This window comes from Ursus americanus, chromosome 7 (genome assembly GCF_024610735.1).
Source record: "Ursus americanus isolate L20-20 chromosome 7, mUrsAme1.1.p, whole genome shotgun sequence".
In the NCBI taxonomy this organism is placed as follows: domain Eukaryota; kingdom Metazoa; phylum Chordata; class Mammalia; order Carnivora; family Ursidae; genus Ursus; species Ursus americanus.
In genome coordinates this window covers 79,052,807-79,074,074 of record NC_142133.1, presented here as the reverse complement: position 1 = coordinate 79,074,074, position 21,268 = coordinate 79,052,807, and the positions used below count along the sequence as shown (strand labels likewise).

The 21,268-nt window shown below is 39.9% G+C and overlaps 1 protein-coding gene across 4 annotated transcripts in view; it reads left to right on the top strand.

Annotated features, from left to right (window-relative positions):
* Nucleotides 1-307: 307 nt before the first annotated feature.
* TAF1B (TATA-box binding protein associated factor, RNA polymerase I subunit B) overlaps nt 308-21,268 on the top strand; it is a 70,005-nt gene continuing 49,044 nt past the window's right edge. For 2 of the 4 annotated variants that reach the window (XM_045775963.2, XM_087863871.1), the window contains exons 1-6: nt 308-391; nt 1,762-1,860; nt 6,338-6,425; nt 8,930-9,027; nt 10,893-10,988; nt 16,990-17,143. In XM_045775963.2, coding sequence (XP_045631919.1) covers nt 374-391; nt 1,762-1,860; nt 6,338-6,425; nt 8,930-9,027; nt 10,893-10,988; nt 16,990-17,143 — 553 coding nt within the window. In that variant the 5' untranslated portion in view covers nt 308-373. Of the gene's footprint in view, nt 392-1,761; nt 1,861-6,337; nt 6,426-8,929; nt 9,028-10,892; nt 10,989-14,598; nt 14,694-16,989; nt 17,144-21,268 lie in introns of those variants that run through there. The other 2 variants (XM_045775964.2, XM_045775966.2) reach the window with 2 other exon arrangements.

The window sequence follows — 21,268 nt, the reverse complement described above, 5'->3', positions numbered from 1 at the left end:
AGAGCTGTCTTCCCCCACGCTGCGGAGGGTGGGCCGCCACCGCCTCCCCAGCAGCTTGCAGGACGAGGACGGTCTTGCAACAAGCCCAGCGGGAACGAATCAGCTCAGCAGCAGGCGCGCCCCGTTTCTTCCCGAGGTCGGTTCCAGTTACCTCGACTGGGGAAGGAATGAAGTCTGGGAGGGGGCGGCAGGGGTTGCGGAGCTTCCTTCCCCAAGCGAGCAGGGATGAACCCGCGGACCCAGGCGCCCGGAATCCAAAGCCGCAGTCTCGGTTTCCGCCCGGCGGGCTCCTCCCTGCGCTCCCGGAAGCTGCGCTCGCTGCCGGGGTAACGGGCCCGGCGGGGGCGGGGGCGGCGGCGGTGGCGGTGCCGTTATGGACCTGGAGGAGGCGGTGAGGCAGCTGGGCGCCCTGCGGGCCCCACAGCGGGGCGGGAGGGGAGTGAGGCTGAGGGAAGGGGCCGCAGGACGCCGACTGGCTTTGGGGGTGGCCACTGGTCGGAGGAGGGCGGGCGGAAGGCTGCGGGGCGGGGAAAGGGATGGGGCTGGCGGGCCGGTTGTGCCCACCTTTTGGGGAGTGAGGCTGGAGTTTCTGGCCGGGTGAGGTTGTGGGTGAAGGGAGGGCGGGGCGTCAGTCCATGTGGGTGTGTTTCAGGAGGGGGATGGAGTTGTGCGTTTTATGGGGTGGCCACCCACATGGCCCATCCCCTCTCGGCCGGGCCACCCGCGAGTTCCCTTTGATGCGGAGGGGGCCGTGGGAGGGCCGGGGTTGGAACGGGCTGGCTCCTGAGCTCCCCCCCTCCCCAACTCCGGTCTCACTGGGCATCGTCGCCACGCCCTGGCGAGGGATTCCAAATTCGGGTTTGGGCCACGCCAGGGTAATGCTACGGGGCCATTGCAAACTTTACGGACTTGATGAAATAATTTCGGCGTTCATTTTTGACAAACTGCATAAAATGCGGCACTCTTCGGCCGTATTAAGGGAATATTGGGCAATTATGTCAACGATAAGGTCAAAGATCAGAGAGTTCGGGACCAATAGTTTAGTCCCCTCTGTGTACATACCGAAGCATTACGGTGATAGAAGGCCTTGCTCATTATAAATGCTCAATAAATGTTTATCGAATGATGGATGGCTAATGTCTGTACATCTAGGTGAATGAAATTAGTAATTATATCTCACCATTAACCTGCATTTGCTGTGAGTAGGGATCATGTCTGTTTTGCTCACCACTGAATCCCCGGCACCTAGTTAAGTGCCTAGTGCATACATAGGTGATTCTCCTTATATTGCTGAATGAATAAGTCGAAACTTGGAACAACCCCAATAAAAATCTGGTTCTTTTGTGGTATGTGTTTTTAGTGTCATTGAGAAAGTTCCAAATGGTATGCAATTTCTATTTTTAAAGTCTTGTCTTTACTTAAATATTGTCCTCTTTCTTCCTCACGGCACTTTCCAGTTTTATTAACTCATCCTTTTTTTCCACTTTACCCCTACCACCTTTTTCTTCTTTTTTTTCCCCCCTCACAGCATATTTTAGAAACTTTTTTAATCATTGCATTTCAAACTGTTCAAAAGACTGAACTGTTCTTCTCTTTGTTTATAGTCTCTCTGATACATTTTTTATTTTCTATGTTTTTTGTTTTTTGGGTTTTTTTTATCTGTAGGGTAAAATTGCAGGGAACCCTGTAGGTGGAACTGCAAGGTTTAGGTGCAATGTATTGAATATGGTTTGATAGTAACACCTTTTCTATCTTCTATAGAAAGAGTTCAGAGAAAGATGCACTCAGTGTGCTGCTGTCTCTTGGGGTCTTACTGATGAAGGCAAATATTATTGCACTTCTTGCCACAACGTTACAGAGGTAAGTAACATATCACTTATGAATCTACTAATGTTTTAAAAATTACGGTTTTAGCCTGATATGTGGCATAGTTCCCAAATAATCCATTTTTGTCACTCCTGCAATTCCCAAATTCCGAGAATGTAAGTGGTCCTCAAGTGCTTACACATGAGCTAAGGAATGAATAAATTAGATTTAGGATGGGTTTTTTAAATGATGTTGGGCCTTATTTGTAAATACTTTCATGATTCAAACTGCGTAGTATAAGGGAAAATAATTAAAATTGTACTTAGAAGGTGATGCATTTCTTTTTATTAGTTAATACTCATGTAAGAGTTTTTAATATGTTGTGGTAGCTTAGAGGTTTGGAAGATGGAATGTTATAAAGATTGAGGACTATTAGGAATATTGGAAATATGCTTCATTATCATTTTATCTTTGTATAGTACCTTAGAGATTACAAAGTGTTTTCTTATCCATTATTTCATTTTCTCCTCATAACCATTGTGAGATATACTATTATGCCTATCCCTCAATGGGGCAAGTAGGGCTCACGAGTTGAGAGAGCTTGCCAAAGTCACACAAGTACAAAGTGTTGAGCCAGAACGTGAACCTGAGTCTTCTGACTACTGTGGTCATTTTACCCCATCACACCTGCCTCTTACACTAGAGCTTGTTATATTGTCTTATGTGTACCCTTGGTAAATAAGGCCCCGTTCACATGGGGAGTGCTAGGTTCTATTCCAGTTACCACACATTCAGGACAATATAACCAAAATAATCAAGGCTGTGGACAGTCTGCTACTGGACAGGCTGAACATGCTAGGACTCCTCTCTGGAAAAAGATTTGCTCAAAGTCTGCAAAGCCAGGAAGGTACAAGTATTACATTTACCATGTAGACTTAAGAAAGGCAAATTTGGGACAGATGAAAGTAACCACGTAGACTTCTGCTTTTGGCCAAGATGGAGTAACAGGAACCAGATTTACCCTCCTACCTTAAACAACTAAAAACTTGGGCAAAATATATAAAACAACTAAAAAAACCTTTCCTTTGACGAAAGTGGCTAATTTACCTTGTTGTTCACACAGAGCTTTTCCTGAAACAATCCTTGTTCTTCAGGACGCAGCCGAAGTTCTTATGCCTGCCTCCCACTTAAGTCACACAGAATATTAAAAAAATGCTAGCTCAGTGAAATTTTGTGGGTGGTGGATGTTTCATTATCTTGATTATGGTGATGGTTTCGTAAAGATGTGTGTATATGTATGTATATATGTATAGATACACACATGCATATGTATACACTCATACACTTTATTTTTTTTAAAGATTTTATTTATTTATATGAGAGAGAGAGAGAATGCACACACGTAAGAGTGAGAGAGCATGGTCGGGGGGCAGAGGGAGAGGCAGAAGCAGACTCCCTGCTGAGCAGGGACCCCCGATGCTCGATCCCAGGACCCTGGAACCATGACCTGAGCCAAAGGCAAATGCTTAAGCAACTGAGCCACCCAGGCGCCCCTACACTTTTTTTTTTTTTTTTAATATTTACTTATTTATTTTAGGGAGAGAGGGAGAGAGCCTGTGTGAGCATGGGTGGAGGGAGGGGCAGAGGGGGAGAATCTCAGGCAGACTCCTCGCTGAGCGTGGATCTGACTTGTGGCTTAATCACATGACCATGAGATCACGACCTGAGCCGAAATCAAGAACCAGACCCCAACCGACTGAGCCACCCAGGTGCCCCAGCGTGTGCACTTTAGACGTGTGCAGTTTGACCTTCTCTGCTTTGATGCATGTGGGGCACTAGCAGTTTTACCCAGGATTGTTTTCGCAGCAGCAGTGCAAATGTAAACACAGCGAAGGATGATGTGTCTAATTGGACTAATTGCCATTAGTAGATGAAGTCAGCATGCTATTTTTGTGGAAATTAAACTACATTAACTAATTGCCTCTTTTATTTCTGTCTTTGGTAATGTTCCTATTTGATTCTGTCTGATAAAATCTGTAGTCATTTTAACTTGAAAGATCCTAATACCACTACACTACCTAGTTCCACATTTGAAAGACAACCTGTATAGAGTAACTTGTCAAGAATGTGGCATTCTTTCCTTTTTTAAAGATTTATGTATCTATTTGAGAGAGAGAGAGAGAGAGAATGAGAGCAGGGGGAGGGGCAGAGGAAGATAATTTCCAGCAGACTCTGAGCTGAGCGCAGAGCCTGGTGCTGGGCTTGATCTCACGATCCCGAGATCATGACCTGAGCTGAAACCAGGACTCCGACGCTTAACTGACTATGCTATCCAGGTGCCCCAAGAATGTGGCGTTCCTGAAGATGGGCAGCATCTGCATATAGGCCAAGAACCTAACTCGGTGCATTCCATATGATAGGCAGAGCTGTGTATTGTACAACTTCAGTGGTTATTCTTGGCTTTATGGTACCTCAGGCATGTTCTTCATGTAGGATACGATGTGATCCGTGCTGCCTGGAGTGTGTGCTGTAGTGTGGCAGGGTTGATATCCAGTAGGTGGAGGATGGCCAATGAGCCATAGTCTAGCTATGAAGAGTAGAGGTCATGGTGCAACTTTCCCTATATTTCTGCACCCTCATTGCCCTCCAGCTCTTACCCTATTTGTAATTCTGAAGCTGTGGATACTCACTATAATCTGGAAAAAAGCCTTCTGAATTAGTAAAAGAATGAGAATGTTACGTTGGTGTGTTTTAAACAGGAAAACTTTTTTCAGGTCTTAAATCTGGCCCATTTAGACAATAGATGTTCTTGTAGGTATTTCATAAAGGTGTAGGCTAAAATTGCATGAGTTCAGTAGATTTTTATAACATCAGATTTATTGTAGAAAATCTATAAATTATGAAGGTGAAAGCTAAAATCACCAGGAATCTTGGGGTGCCTGGGTGGCTCAGTTGGTTAAGTGGCTGCCTTCGGCTTAGGTCATGAGCCCAGGGTCCTGGGATCAAGTTCTGTGTCCAGCTCCCTGCTCAGTGGGGAGTCTCCTTCTCCCTCTCCCTTTGTCACTTCCCTGCTTGTGTTTTCTCTCTCTTTCTGTCAAATAAATAAAATCTTTAAAAAAATAATAAAGATAAAGTCACCAGTTATCTTAATATACAGCATTTTAATCACTTCCTTTTAGACACTTTTTTTTTTCTATGTATTGAAGGGAAAGGGGATGTGGATGAGCATTTTTGAATCTTCTGTCTTGATTAAATATTTTCCTGTGTTATTCTAAACATTTGTGGACAGTTTTATTGCCTGTATAAATATCCCACAATGTAACCATTCAGTAACTTAATTAACTATGGATCCAGTTTTAGATATTTAGCTTTTTCTAGCTTTTTGTTATTTCTCATTTCATGGAGTTCAGATTTTAAGCCTTATTTATCCCTGCCTACTCTTTATACATTGTACCTGTCTTTGTAGGGTAACTGCTTTGGTATGTATTCTGATGTGTCTTATGTTTTCAGTGTGGCTAACCCAGTCCACCAGAATGGCTTCAAATGTGGTTTCTGTGGCTAGAGGAAATACATTCCCCAAATCCTATTGTTAAAGATGTTTCTTTTACTCTTAATGAAGGCTGAAGATAAACTTCATTCCAATCTCTAAGTTTAGAGAAATATATAAATGCTATCTGTTGGTTAAAAATCTTCACCTCTCGGGGCGCCTGGGTGGCACAGCGGTTAAGCGCCTGCCTTCGGCTCAGGGCGTGATCCCGGCGTTACGGGATCGAGCCCCACATCAGGCTCCTCTGCTATGAGCCTGCTTCTTCCTCTCCCACTCCCCCTGCTTGTGTTCCCTCTCTCGCTGGCTGTCTCTATCTCTGTCAAATAAATAAATAAAATCTTTAAAAAAAAAAAAAAATCTTCACCTCTCTTCCCTCGTTAAGACTTAATTCTTTTATTTTGGTTGTGAGAGAGGCAGAATCTTAGGGACCAGCCCTTGAGAGCACTTGGAGTTGAAGATAATGGGATGAATTATACTATTTTGTCATCCTAAAATTGTGTAGGTTTGATTAAAAATAAAAAGTAGTACTTTTATAATTTCAGAAATGAAAACTTACTCAAATATATAGAAAAGCAGGATGAAATGAATCTGTATGCAGCATAGTTATTGCTGGTTACAATAAATACAGTTCTTTTAATTCCAGAGTGTGTTTGGATGGAGGAAAAAGGGAACAAATTAGATTTTAACATTAAGTTTCATTTGAAAAAATTAGAAAGTGACTTAAAATAAAAGTTTATTCATTTGCCAGACTTTTATTTAGTATTTACTGTGTTCCAGGTACTGTTTTGAGTAATGAAAATTTTTAAATGAAAAAGCAACGTAAAGGTTAACCAAAATGTTACAGTTGATATAATTTTCCCAAAATGTTACTGTCCTTGGTCCTGGCACTCACAGTTTGGGTCATTGTACTTCCCAGAGTGTGCTTAGAAATACCTTTTGGGAGATGTAAAACTATCTTTTTAATGGTCTCTCTGTCTCCTGCAGAGATCTAAGGAAGTCATAAACACTGGGGCTATTCCTAATACTAAAATACAAGCCATCAACCGGGGACTTAAAAGAAAAAGAAAACTTGGTAAGCCCTTTCTTCATATGTGCTTAGGGATATGCAATGGAATTTTAAATAGATTCTCGAGAGGTTGCCAGAGTTGTAAACAGGTCATCCAAAGTGGAATTAAAGTGGATGATTGTTGATAGTAAAATTGGAAGTAAATGTCTTTAAGCATATCCTGTTTTTATCCTGCTTATGGTTGTGAGTTGCTTTTTCAGTGGAGCAACTAGTATGCAAAAAATCATAATGGAGTGTATTCCTTCTTATCTGTTGGCATATGTTTCTCCATTCTATGTCATCTATTCAGAATATGATTTTCTGTGCTTTTAAAGAAAAATGCTTACTTTCTGAAATGATAATATGGAATTGTCAGGTTAGGCAAGTTCAACATGATGTTCAACTTTTAGACATCTATTTTTCTCATGAATTTTGAACACACACTTTAAAAATTTTCCTTTTAAAATAGGAAAATTATTTTCCTTTAAAATAGGAAAATTATTTTCCTTTAAAATAGGAAAATTATTTTCCTTTAAAATAGGAAAATTATTTTCCTTTAAAATAGGAAAATTATTTTCCTTTAAAATAGGAAAATTATTTTCCTTTAAAATAGGAAAATTATTTTCCTTTAAAATAGGAAAATTATTTTCCTTTAAAATAGGAAAATTATTTTCCTTTAAAATAGGAAAATTATTTTCCTTTAAAATAGGAAAATTATTTTCCTTTAAAATAGGAAAATTATTTTCCTTTAAAATAGGAAAATTATTTTCCTTTAAAATAGGAAAATTATTTTCCTTTAAAATAGGAAAATTATTTTCCTTTAAAATAGGAAAATTATTTTCCTTTTAAAATAGGAAAATTATTTTCCTTAAAATAATCTCAGCATGGGTGTGCTCTGAAAGGTAATCTACTTCATTAATCCAGTGAGTACATATAACTAACCATTATTGAGAAGAATCTGAGGTAAAGTCGAACTGATGTTTTTTATTTCTGTGACTGCCTAGGGCCAGTTTCTCCAGTTTGAAACCAGGTTAATGATAGCGGTGGATTCTTGTAGGTGAGGTAGCTTTAAGGACGCACACACATGAAATATAGATACGTAAGTGTTAGTGAAATATCTCTATGAAATACATTGATATTCTTAGGTGAATAACAGAGAGAATGCCTAAATGCCAACTTGTGTTTCTGTTTAACCTTAATAGTGACTATCTTTATTAGGCTAGAAGCTGGTTACTGTTTAACTAAATTTTGTTGGAGTAAAACTTGATTAATTTGGTTTTGACTTAAGTAACTAAAATGTATACTTTCGACTTAAATTGCTGCAGGAAATTTAGGTGCTTCAAATTAGCTGTCAAGTGTCTTATATTCAACTTCTTTGACCCTGCATAGTTTCTTCATCTGTAAAATGAGAATGTAATACCATTTGTTATGTAAAATAGAAACTCCGAATTTAAAATTAAGACTTTACCGGTTTGTAAGAGCAGTGTTCTGGAAGAAGGGTGCACACGGTACAGTTTGAAGAGTTTAAACTTGCTCAACTTCAGAGTGCATCAGAATTAGAGGCTTTCTCTTTTACTCCTATACAACCCAAGAAATGGAGGTCAGTCAGCAGGGTGAGGAGTAGGACTCCTGTGATATTCTGCAGGGGAGGGGGAGCTTGGGTCCTAGTAACAGACTTCATAAGCTAAGTGTAAAAGGTGCTGATAACATGTTTTTCAAAGAGTTGTAATATTTATCCAGCAGGGAGGAGTAAGACATTAGGCTCTTAGCAGATTTTAATATTTTCTTTACCTTCTAGTTCTCTTTAAACACGTAGCTCTGTCTGTGGTGGTGGCACATTTCTTCATAATCTCTTAGGGTTATTTTGAGGATTAAAGAAAATAACCTATTTAAAATACCTTGTACATACCTGATGCCTAGGCAGAGCTCAGTAAGTATTAGTTGCCTTGCTTCTAATGTCTCCCTGTAACCTGGAACTATTTCCAGAGAAACAGAATGCCATCGAGCAAGTTTATTTTCTCCGAATGTTCTAATTTCTCTTTCCTACACTCCTGGACCATCACATCTTGGCTTTTGTTCATTCATTCTCCATATACTCAGTGTTCGCTTTCTTTGTGAGTTGGAACAAAGGAGGGGAGAAGCAGAGGCTGAGTATTGAGTATTCTTTCCTTTAGGATTCTGCTGGGTATTGTCCAGTACAATAGATTTCATTGTTCAGTACATAACTTTTAAAAGTTGCTTCCTTTTTTAACATGGTGACTATTCACTTTTCTGTCCTTTACATTGATATTTCAGAAAAAAATTGTAGATAATTTAAAGTATTTGAAATCTGAAAAATTATAAAAATGGGGTTTAGCTTTAGCATTTGTGTACATATTTGCTGGATTGGAAGCAGGAGAGTATGAGGATGGAAACCCTATACAGGAGTACAGAACAATTCCAGCTGTAATGTGTAAAACACAGTTGTAACTCTCTAGTAGCATGTAGTAAATAGGAGTGCAAATGTCTGAACCATGTCATTTGTCATTTAGAGAAAGGCTGGGATTGGTATGTGTGTGAAGGTTTTCAGCAGATACTTTATCAACAAGCAGAAGCCTTAAAGACCCTTGGAGTAGGCCCAGAATTAAAGGTAAGTCCATTTGTGTCTAGACGGTAGCCTTTTGTTTGAAGGACATTAAGATTTGGAGTGAAACTAAGGAGAAAAGTAGGGTTATCAGTGATGACACTAGGGCTCCTGGAAGAATCATTTTTTCTGATGTTTTTGCTTTAATTCTTTTGGTAGACTGATAATTCCCAGAGTGTGTTCTACAGGGTATGAATAAGCAATACAACCAAAAGAAAATAAAAAAGGTTTTTAATCTTCAGCTATTTGGGAAACATTGTATTAAATAAAGTAAAACAAATAACTTTGCAGACTTTTTGGTGTCTTATGTGTTAACGTGCTTGTTTGATTTCCAAGGGGATGTGGTATTGCAGTATTCACAATTTGAGAACAAAATCCTTTAGCGTGTATATGTATGTAGCATTAATCAGGACTTGAGTTCCAGAATGTGCTTTGGGGAGTGATACATTAAACCAGTGGTTCTCAACCTTGAAAGTGTACCAGAATCACCTGAAAGGCTGGTTAAAACACAGGTTACTCAACCTCATTCTAGAGTTTCTAATTCAGGAGGTCTGGAGTAGGGCATTTCTAACAAGTTCCCAGGTGACACTGATGCAGCTGGTCCAGGGACCGCACTTGGACTTTGCTGCCCCTCCAGAGCACCGCAGTATCCCTGCTGTTGTGTGAACCTCATCCTTCTTCATCTGGTTGAAGCCATTTCAGGACTTCTTTAAAAAGCCAGTTATTTAGCAGCAAGTGGTTCTCGTACACCTGCTTTGTGCCCGTTATTGGAAACCAGGTGCTAAGGGATCCAGCCTAGTTGGAGAGAGGGTTTTATGCAGATGTGGAATGAGTAAACATGAAATGATAGGACGATGTGCTTATAAGTGACATTAAGGGCAAAAAGAGAAAGTAGAAAGATCAATGTGGACTGAAGTCACCAAGGAAAGATTTGTAAAGGAGACTTTGCTGTTCAAACCAGTGTTAAGGGCAAGCCAGCAAGAATGCCCTCTAGGTTGATGCATGGCCTAAGAGGACTCTGGGCCTACCCTGAAAAGTATTATAGGAATTAAAAATACAAAAACATGAGAGACCAGATGGCACCCGTGGTGGTAGTCTGGGGGTTTGTGAATCTGGTTTCTTTCAAGTCATCCTATGTTATAAATGCTTTGTAACTTATAGTTTCATATGGTTATGCCAAATAACTATGGTAGGGTTTACTCCCATATAGTTTTCCACCCACTTCATCAGGGTATGAAAACAATTTATCTGAAATTAGCCAATGAACGTAACTGTTTAGACCTGACCATTTAAATGGCACAGAAATGGCATTATACTAAGAACACAGCCTCTGGAATAAAAACTGACTCCAAATCCTGTTCATGGATGTTCTGCTTATTGACTGGATCATTTTGGCCAATTTACTGAGTTTCTTTAGTGGTAAAATGGAGATAGTAGCTATCTTGCAGTGTTGTATTAGAGCTAATGGATGCCTCATACCTAGTAGGTGATGAATAAATAGAAAAGTTATTTTGTTTTCTTACCTTATTTTACTTCTACTTGGACCCAGTAGCAGCTTTGCCTCTAACTAGAGGTGTGGTCATATATAAGTTGCTTTCTTTCTCTCATTCTTAATATACTAAACTTGCAAAAGGAAGGGATTCAACTAGGTGATCTCTATGGAATTAGTCTCTTCTTTAAAAATCTAAGATTATGAAGAATTTATTCAGTGTTTCCCATATACCTGATTTTGTGATGCTAATTCTTAAGAAAAGTAGGTAAGAAAGGTAAGAATACATTTAGATGGAGGGCAATATATAAAGTACAAGTTTATAGATATACGAGTGTATTAGTCACAACCTGAATCAACACTCATTTCCCTTCTACCTTAGAATGAAGTTTTACATAATTTTTGGAAGCGCTACCTTCAGAAGAGCAAGCAGGCATATTGTAAAAACCCAATTTATACCAGTGGAAGAAAAGCTACGGTAAGTCACAAGTCTGAGAAGCAGGATGAAAAGCCATTTCTAGTGTGAGGTAAAGATGAAGACAGGTTCAACCTCACCTGGATTTATGATGTTTGTCAGAGAATTGCCAGTGAAGAGGTTTCTCTTGTAGTCCAGAAAGACAGGATCACTGATCTAGACATTGGAATCAATTTTGACTTCTTGTGTACGTAGTTGAAACCAATTTGTAGTTCTAAATAGAAGCTTAAGGAATTTTATTAATTGTATTATTTAAAAAAAATTTTTTTTTTGCATGTTTTTTCTTTTGCTTGGAATACCCTCTTACCTTACCTGGCATTTCATGATTCAGCTCAGTTATCTCTACTCAGCAGTCTTTATGTGAAGAAAAATAGTCTGGATGCCTCACCACCCTCTCTCATATCCCCCAGAGCATTTATATTTTTAGTTTGCTTTTACCTGCTTTAAGAATGTACCATGGGACATTTTATTTGGGGTAGAGGAGGATTCCACCACTGAGAAAGTTTGATAAACTGTGGTATGTTTGATGTGTGGTACTTATTCTCCAGGGCTGGGAAGAGATTCTGAATCTGTTTGACACACATTTCTTAAGAGCTCGGAGACTTGGCCCAGTGTTTCCTTGTTTGGTTGGGGTTGCCTACGTTCCACATGGAGAATTGAGTGATCCAGGACTGAGAAGCCCAGGTCTGAGTGAAAGGAATAGGTCCTGAGAACGAGAAGTTTAGAGGCGCTAAGCCGTGTGAGAGGCAACGATGGAAGGGGGACTGGCCTAAGCAATTAGTGTAGGAAACTTCCTTTTTGAATCTGGGACAGTGGATTTAAATAAACTCAAGAGGAGTAACTTGAATTTACTAGAACAGACAATTTTATAATGATAGAGTTATGAAACATTGTCCTCTCTGGATTCAGGCAGCAGGTGCTTCTCAAGAAAAACAAAAGATGCTATGTGGTTCTAAGGTGACACTTTGAAAGAGAAAAGAAAAGAACAGAAAAGAGCCATCCAGGCTAATAAGAATCTGATCTTGGGGCACCTAGGGGGCTTCGGTTAAGCATCTGCCTTTGCCTCAGGTCATGATCCCAGGGTCCTGGGATTAAGCCCTATGTCAGGCTCCCTGCTCAGCAGGGAGCCTGCTTCTCCCTCTGCCCCTGCCCCCACCCTTGCACACACATGCACACACACTCTCTCAAATAAATGAATAAAATCTTTTAAAAAAATCTGATCTTTAGAATTACTTAGCTAAGGTATTAGTTGGTTATATTTGTACATTGTGGGTTTGCCTAGCACATAGAAATTTTGAATCAGAACCTGGAATTCTCTCTGACATTTTAACATTTTTAGGTTAACATTTTAAGGTATTTAAAAAGGTTTTGTTTACTTGAATAAACACCTGTCTAAAGTAGTATTAGCATCACACTAAAATCTTCTTGATGAATAAATAAGCAGTAAGCAAAACTTTAACCTAATGTACAAATTGGTAATATAGTGTTTATTAAAGAGTACAGCTATGTTGAATATACTCTATTTTGAAAGGAAAAAGGAACAAGAACTTTTAAGTCAGAAATTTAATCTTTGGGGTGCCTGGATGGCTCAGTTGGTTAAGCGTATGCTTTTGGCTCGGGTCATGATACCAGGGTCCTGAGATCGAGACCTGCATCAGGTTCTCTGTTCTGCGGGGAGCCTGCTTCTCCCTCTCCCTCTGCCTGCCACTCTCCCTGCTTGTGCTCCCATTCTCTCTCTTTTTTTCTGTCAAATAAATAAATAAATCTTAAAAAAAAAAAAGAAGAAGAAGAAGCTTTGTCTTCTCCAGTATGCTGTTGGCACCAAAAGAGACACATACATCAGTGGAACAGAATAGAGAATCCAGAAATGGACCCTCAACTCTATGGTCGACTAATCTTCAACAAAGCAGGAAAGAACATCCAATGGAAAAAAGACAGTCTCTTCAACAGGTGTTGGGAAAATTGGACAGCCACATGCAGAAAAATGAAACTAGACCATTTTCTTACACCATACACAAAAATAGACTCAAAGTGGATGAAAGACCTAAATGTGAGACAGGAATCCATTAAAATCGTAGAGGAGAACACAGCAACCTCTGTGACCTCGGTTGCAGCAACTTCTAGCTAGACATGTCTCCAAAGGCAGGGGAAACAAAGGCAAAAATGATCTATTAGGACTTCAGCAAGATAAAAAACTTTTGCACAGCAAAGGAAACAATCGATAAAACCAAAAGACAACCGACAGGATGGGAGAAGATACTTGCAAATGTCTTATCAGGTAAATGGCTAGTATCCAAAATCTATAAAGAACTTATCAAACTCAAGACCCAAAAAATAATAATCCAATCAAAAAATGGGGAGAAGACATGAACAGACATTTCTCCAAAGACATACAAATGACCAAGACACATGAAAAAATGCTCAACATCACTTGGCATCAGGGAAATTCAGATCAAAACCACAATGAGATACCACCTTACACTGTTCAGAATGGCTAAAAGTAACAAGTTAGGAAACAACAGATGTTGGCGAGGATGTAGGGAAAGGGGAACCCTCTTACACTGTTGGTGGGAATCCAAGCTGGTACAGCCACTCTGGAAAACAGTGTGGAGCTTCCTCAAAAAGTTGAAAATAGAGCTACCCTATGACCCAGAAATTGCACTACTAGGGATTTACCCCAAAGACACAAATGTAGTGATCTGAAGGGGCACCTGCACCCCAATGTTTATAGCAGCAATGTCCACAATAGCCAAACTATGGAAAGAGCCCAGATGTCCATTGACAGATTAATGGATAAAGAAGATGTGGTATAGATATACAATGGAGTGTTTACTCAGCCATCAAAAAAAATGAAATCTTGCAATTTGCAACGACATGGATGGAACTAGAGGGTATTAGGCTAAGTGAAACAAACCAATCAGAGAAAGAGAATTATCATATGATCTCATGTGGAATTTAAGAAACAAAACGGAGGATCATAGGGGAAGGGATGGGAAAATAAGACAATATGAAATCAGAAAGGGAGACAAACCATAAGAGACTCTTAACTATAGGGAACAAACTGAGGGTTGCTGGAGGGGAGGGGACTGGGGGGATGGGGTAACTGGGCGATGGACATTAAGGAGGGCACGTGATGTGATGCGTGCTGGGTATTATGTAAGACCGATGAATCACTGAACTCTACCTTTGAAACTAATACACTATATGTTAATTGAATATATTTTTTTTAAAAGAATTTTTAAAAAAAGAAGCTTAGTCTTCTCAAATATTCAGTAATTTCTTCATGCTTTGAATGTGACTGCAGCAAGAATAGTAAGAGGCCTGTATCTGAATCTTGGCTCCACTACTGTGACTTGTGTGATCTTGGGTGAGATAAATTACTTAAAACTTCCAGAAAAAATGAACAAGCAATGATTATAAACCAGGGTAGGATAAGGGAGATAGAAAATGGGGTGGCAGGAATGGGTACTATTTGTGGTGTGATCAGGGAAGGCCTCCCCTCCCTGATGAGGAATCTTAGGTGACAGTAAGCCATAAGGATATCCAGGGGAAGAAATGCAGAATTTCAGGCCTCACCCAGACCAACTGAATCAGAATCTGCATTTTAACACAGTTTCCTAGCTGTTTCCTGTGCACACTAAAGTTTGAGAAGCCCTCTTCCAGATGAGACATGGTGGTGGCTGCGACAAGGTGGTAGCAATGGAAATGGTAAGTGCTAGGATTCTAGATGAACTTTGGATGGGGTCATCAGAATTTCCTGATGGTTTGGAAGTAGGGTGTGAGAGAAAGAGAGGAGTCATCAAGGATGACTTAAGTTTGGGGCCTGATACAACAGGTAGAACGTAAAGATCTATAGTTCGGTTTTGGACATGTTAAATTTGAGACAGCTGTTAGACATCTAAGAGCAGCTTACAAGTACTCAGATTTACAGGTCTTCAATTCAGGAGAGGACTATGTTAGAGATAAAAATTTGGATGTTGTTAATGTACATTATAATCATCAAATCTTAATGCCATTATTTGGAAGATGCACCATTATTTTAAATATCTCCAAGAAAGAAAATAATGCTGCAGATGAAACCGTGACATACCATTGGTTGTAAGATACACCCTGTTGTCACGGATACTAAAATATGGGGAAGAGGCAGTGCATTTTAGAATTGAAAACAGCAAGGTAGGTAGTGTTTAAAACCACAAGACCAGATGACATCACTGAGGAGTGAAGACAGAGAAGGGGACCAAGGACTGAGCTCTGTGCCACTCTAGGATGAAGATGTCTGGGGTAAGAGCAGAGCCTGCAAAGAAGTCTGAGGAGCACCCGGTAAATTAGGAGGAAGCCTAGAGAGTGAGGGGGCATTCTCTAATCCAAGGAGCAAAATGTTTCGAGAAGAGGGGAGTGATCAACTGGGAAATGCTGCTGCCCAGTCAGGAAGGAAAAGAGCTAAAAATGGATGAGCGGAGCAGTGGAGTCGCAAGTTTGGTTAGAATGAGATATAGTATAGACCGGGAAGAGAGAAATTGGAGACTGCAAGTCTGGATAACTCCTCCACGGCATTTCGCTGCAAAGAAGTACAGAGAAATTATATTGTAGCTGGAGTCAAGGAGGGGTTTTTTTTTTTAAGTGGGATAAATGATAGCATATTTGTGTATTGATAGGAATGATACAGGAGAGAAGAAATTCTCAATGGAGAGAGGGAAAATAGAAATGAGGGATAATCTTTAAGTAGAAAAGGTGGGATTGGGTGCCCAGAGGGAGAAACTGGCTTTTTTTCTTTGTAAGATTTTATTTATTTATTTGAGAGAGAGAGAAGACGCACACAACTGGTGGGGAGGGGCAGAGGGAGAGGGAGAAGCAGGCTCTCCACTGAGCAGGGAGCCCAGTGTGGATCTTGATCCCAGGATGCTGGGATCATGACCTGAGCCAAAGGCAGTTGCTTAACTGACTGACCTACCCAGGTGCCCCAAAACTGGCTTTTTAGATGGCAGCTTTGTCCACCAGAACAATCAGACAGAAAGTAGAGTACGTGGTCAAGTTCCTGGCAAATGGTTGCCTGCATAAGCTTGTGGACATTTTCTTCTGTGATTGGCTTCAGTTTTCTCAACGAGTCCATGCTTGTTTGCCAGTTTTATGGTGTACCTTGTCTCATATGCTTACCTGTAGAGAGGGGAAGTACTTGACAGATGACACATGCATCTCATCCCTGATGTTTTTTGGGGTTTTTTGTTTGTTTGTTTCTTTATTCTCTTGTGAGTTTCCTTAACATGAGTCTTACCTCCTCTTGATAAGATTGAGTTTCTTGGTCTGCGTGGCTGATAGTGTGGCTTTTTAACTGTGATCAGTTTCCCTGAGGTTATGTCAGCTAATGAGGCCCTTAGGTAACCAGTCAGCTGACCTTTCTTAGGAACACTGACCACCATTTCAACAATACATGTGTGAAAAATTAAACAATGGTATCAGGTAGTATATCCTTGTCAGTTAAGTATTACAAATAGTAAAGTGCCACAGGAGTTCTGGAATTGAGAACTCATTGAAGAAGTGTTGGTTGGAAAGACAGCATGATAGAGTAAGTAACGAATTGGAGAGAAAGAGAAGAAAGTATAGTCCAGACAGGAGAAATGGAATTAGCAAAGATACAAAGCAGAAATTCCCAGGTAGGCTCAGTGAAGAGAAGCCAACATTGCGCAGGAGTCATTATTGATGTTTTTATTGGTGTAGCTACTGGGCTACAAGAGAGATGTTAGATGGAGAAGGAAGCCTGATGTGTCTGTTGGCAACCTGTTTCCTTGCTCACCCTGTGTGTAGCCTTTCTGTAGGAGCGTTCCAGGAGCAGCCAGGCAACACATCGTAGAGGTAAAAGTATTTTGGTTTTAGGAACGTAGCAGATGGTTGCAGTTCTCTAGAGTAGGTTACGGTGTTTCAGATGGGCAGGACTTGGAAGCTCATAGAAATTAATTGCATTTTAAATTCCAATGTAATAATTTCATGTATGTTATTTTGCAAATAGGTATTAGAAGATAACCCAAGTCATTCAGACTGGGATAGTGAGCCTGACCTGCTGAGTGACTTCAGCTGCCCTTCTTTTGTTGAAAGTGGAACAGACTCTCAGCCTGATGGCCACACTCCGAAGCCTTTCCCCATCAGCAAAGTATCACAGTCAGGTAAAAATGAGAATCAGCCTCTCTAGAATTTTAAAGCTGGTAATGTACCTTAAAAATAGTTTAGTCCAATCTTTTCTTATTCCAAGGAAAGGAACTTGGCCTAGCAAGAAAAATGATTTGCTTAATCATTTGGCTAGGAGAAAGGTAAATTAAATGAAATCTTATTGCAATTTTTGAAAAGGTACATTGTTTCCACATGAGAATTTTTGTGTGATTTTTTAAAGGAACTTAAACAGTACGTGGATCCAGAGAGAAGGAAGCTAGCTCAACAAAGATCATATGTGCGTGGGCTCAGAATTTTTCAAAAAAAAGTTGCAATAGAGAGATGGTAGATCTTAGCCACATGGTCAGATACGTCAAAGACGGTGTGTCCAGTTTCGAAGCATAGACTGAAGTAAAACTTGCCATATCATGTGTATGTGTGTGAGTTCTACTTTCTGACTTAATTCCATAATTTAAAATAGATAAGGAGTATATTTAAGGTAACAGCTGTAGATCTTCTCAAAGCATTTATTCATGATTTTCATTGTTTCCACACTACATTTTTTTTTAAACAACATGATGGAAAACAGACCTCAAAGAACAGACCAGGCTCTTATTATAGATTACTGGACTCTTGATGTGTGCTGACAGGGTTCTTTGGAAAACAGCTTCCAAACTGTCTGGTGTTAGGGATTGTGGAAGTATGGATTGTGTGGTTATATAAAATTTTCAACAAAACATTTTTTGTATGGACTGCTGCTTTGCATGCCTCTTGCCCTCCAAAGAGTAAAAATTCCTTTTATCAGTATATCCGCATTACTTGCTGGACTGCACAGTGACACAGATATCAGATAAGTTACTTTCTGTGTCCAAGAAGCAAAGAAGTTAGGATCGTAGAATAATTGGGCAGCAGTGAATCTCTGGAGTTTCTGGCTCCATGCTTTCGGGCAGGCCTGAACTCAGACTGTCCCAGACAACTAGGACTCTCAAATCATCCAAGCCTTTTAGAGCACCGGGATTGTTTACCTATGTTAAGACTTGTTTTTGTTTGTGTGTTTTTTAGTAAATGATGATCCTTAGAGCTTTATTTTAGTTTTTACATATAAAGTAACTACGAATATAACCCTTATTTCAAAACTCCAAAATACAAATGGTCACACACACACACAAAATCGCCAGTTATTGTGCCATCCAAAAATAACCACTTTGCTGTGGTAGATCATTCCAGAAAGCTTCTTATTCGTGTATACAGAGAGAGAAAGGGAAAGAGTTTTATTATTTGTTTTTACAAAAATGTGTGCTATTTTTTCCTTCTTTACATGTTTTAATCAAAATCCTACATGCATGTAATTAAAAAAGATTTATAAACCTTGTTATGAAAAGATTATAATCCCTTATTCCCCTAAATGTGCTGTTCCCGAGAGGTATTCATTTTCAGCTCTTCTGCAACTTCCATGGCTCCATATCATACGCTTCTAGTACTACATCTTGATTTCTGCTTTTGGACATTAGCTGTTAAATTCCCACTGTAAAAGATGAAGTGTTGGCTCTTCCACACATTCCTCACTGCCCCTCTCTCCATGTAGTCACCAGCACACAATTCTGCATTTCTTTTTCTCTATCTTCCCAATATAATTAAAATTTTTTTACTAGCCCAATTTTTAGTGTGAGCCATATAGCTTACTGTGATTACATTTTCTGTAGATATTTTTGTTTCCCAGAATTGATAATTGCCTTGTTACTTGTTTAGTTTTCTATTTATTTTATTACTAATCTATAATTTATTACTAGTGTATCTCCACATCTCCTCCCAGTTCTGAAAATCTCTCGATTTCTTAGATAGTCTACCAGTTTCATATTCTGGAAGAAGTCTTTGTGGAACTTCTGACCTACTCGAATCTACAATGATGTGTCTCTAAACCTATGACCTGGCTGTCTTTGGGATCTCTTTACCAACATCCTGAAGATTCTCTTACCCTTCTTTTGTTAAATTCCTTATTTCCTTGACTGTGTTTCATCTTTTCCTGGTTTACTCCCTCATTTTTGTGGTGCATCTTTTCTTATTTTACTGAGGATATTGATAGGATATTGATAATATTTCCCCTTGACTTGATTCTTTTGTTCTCTGCTTTTTGTATTAGAGGGTTTCTTCAATTGCTTATGAGCCTACTATGGCTGGTCTTCTTAAGAATGGAGATTAAAAAATTGAGTGAAAGCCTTGTACCCACTGTGAGTTTTGTCATTTGTGCTGTGCGTGACCTAGCTGGATTATTTTCTTAGCAAGCCTCCAGCATTATCATCTTTAAATCTTTTCCCCCTGAGCTGATAGGATTTTCAAGAGAAATCTCTTTGAGTCATCTGTTTGGAGGGTGTAATCCTGGCTGTTCTAGGAACTGGGTGGGTAGAAGGCCTAAGGGGAGTGTGGGGGTTGGGGGCTGTCTCAGTACCAATATGTACACTTTCACTTAATCCTCCTGTGTTTAATAATATACCCTATTCTCAACTGTGTATATGATTGACATGCCCTATTCCAGAGACCCTTTGTTTTACTCTCTCCAGAGGAAAAACTTCCAGTTTTCTGCCCAGATGAGCAAGGTGGGGGCAGGCATTTGCTGCACAGAGTTGGGGCGGGAGTGTGCGTGTCAGACTGCTTCTCAGTCAACCTACAGGCAATCTGTCCGGTATTAGACCTACTTCACCCAATTTCCACGATATAACCAATTCTGGAGCTTTCTTTAGAAATCTCCAGGGGAAAGTTACATTGGGTTATGGTTTTCCCTTCTGCCAGCTTTGAATCCAGCTTTCTCAGCACTGCTGAGGCAGTAATCACCTGTACATATGCTTTCCAGCTTTTAAAATTTTGTTGCTGTTGTCTCCTCCTCCATATTGTTTGTTCTTGAGTTTATAGCTATCTTTTAAAAATTCCTGTATAATTGTTGTAATGGGACAGATCAGAGGCTACTATGTATTTTCGGTCTGCCATCTAAACTGGAAGCCTCTATATGTTGGAGAGCCTCTCTAATATATATGTGTGTGTATATATATGCTTTTATATATATATTTTAACATAGTACTTTATTGAAATCTGTGTCTTTATAAATTCTTTTTGAACAGTCATCCTCAAACTTTAACATCTCTCAGAATCACCTGGAAGCCTTGTTAGACCACAGATTGGTAGGCTCAATGATTTGCATCTCTAATACATTCTCAGGTGGTGCTAATACACCTGGTCTAGGGACTGTACTTTGAGAACCACCGACTTAAGCACTGAGTGAATTGGTATGTGGTATTCCATTGTGTAGAGTTATTTTTTTTTTAATGATTTTTTATTATATTATGTTAGTCACCATACAGTACATCCCCGGTTTCCGATGTAAGGCTCGATGATTCATTAGTTGTGTATAACACCCAGTGCACCATGCAATACGTGCCCTCCTTACTACACATCACCAGCCTATCCCATTCCCCCACCCCCCGCCCCTCTGAGGCCCTCAGTTTGTTTCTCATAGTCCATCGTCTCTCATGTTTCATTCCCCCTTCTGATTACCCCCCTTTCTTTATCCCTTTCTTCCCCTACTGATCATCCTAGTTCTTATGTTCCATAGATGAGAGAAATCATATGATAGTTGTCTTTCTCTGCTTGACTTATTTCACTTAGCATTACCTCCTCCAGTGCTGTGTAGAGTTATTTAATTAAATTTCTACTCCTGTACTTTGGTTGTTTTAAATTTGTTTCATATTATAAACAGTACTGCCACAACACGCCTTGACCTTGAATCTTTGCACGATTGATTGATTGATTTTTAAAGATCTTATTTTGTCAGAGAGAGAGGGAGAGCATAGGCAGGGGGAGTGGCAGGCAGAAGGAGAAGCATACTCCCCGATGAGCAAAGAACCCAGCCCCAGGACCCCGGGATCATGACCTGAGCCGAAGGCAGATGCTTAACCAACTGAGCCACCCAGTCGTCCCTCTTTGCACATTTTAAAAATGTTTTCACTCTGGTGAAAATCTTGAACTGCTAGCCTCTTTGTCACCAGATATTTATTGGGTTCCTCCTTCGTGCTAGAGCCTGCTTGGGGCCCTGGGGACACAGTGATGAACAAGGTTGTCTGCCTTCAAGGTGCTTAGATCTTCGTAGGAGG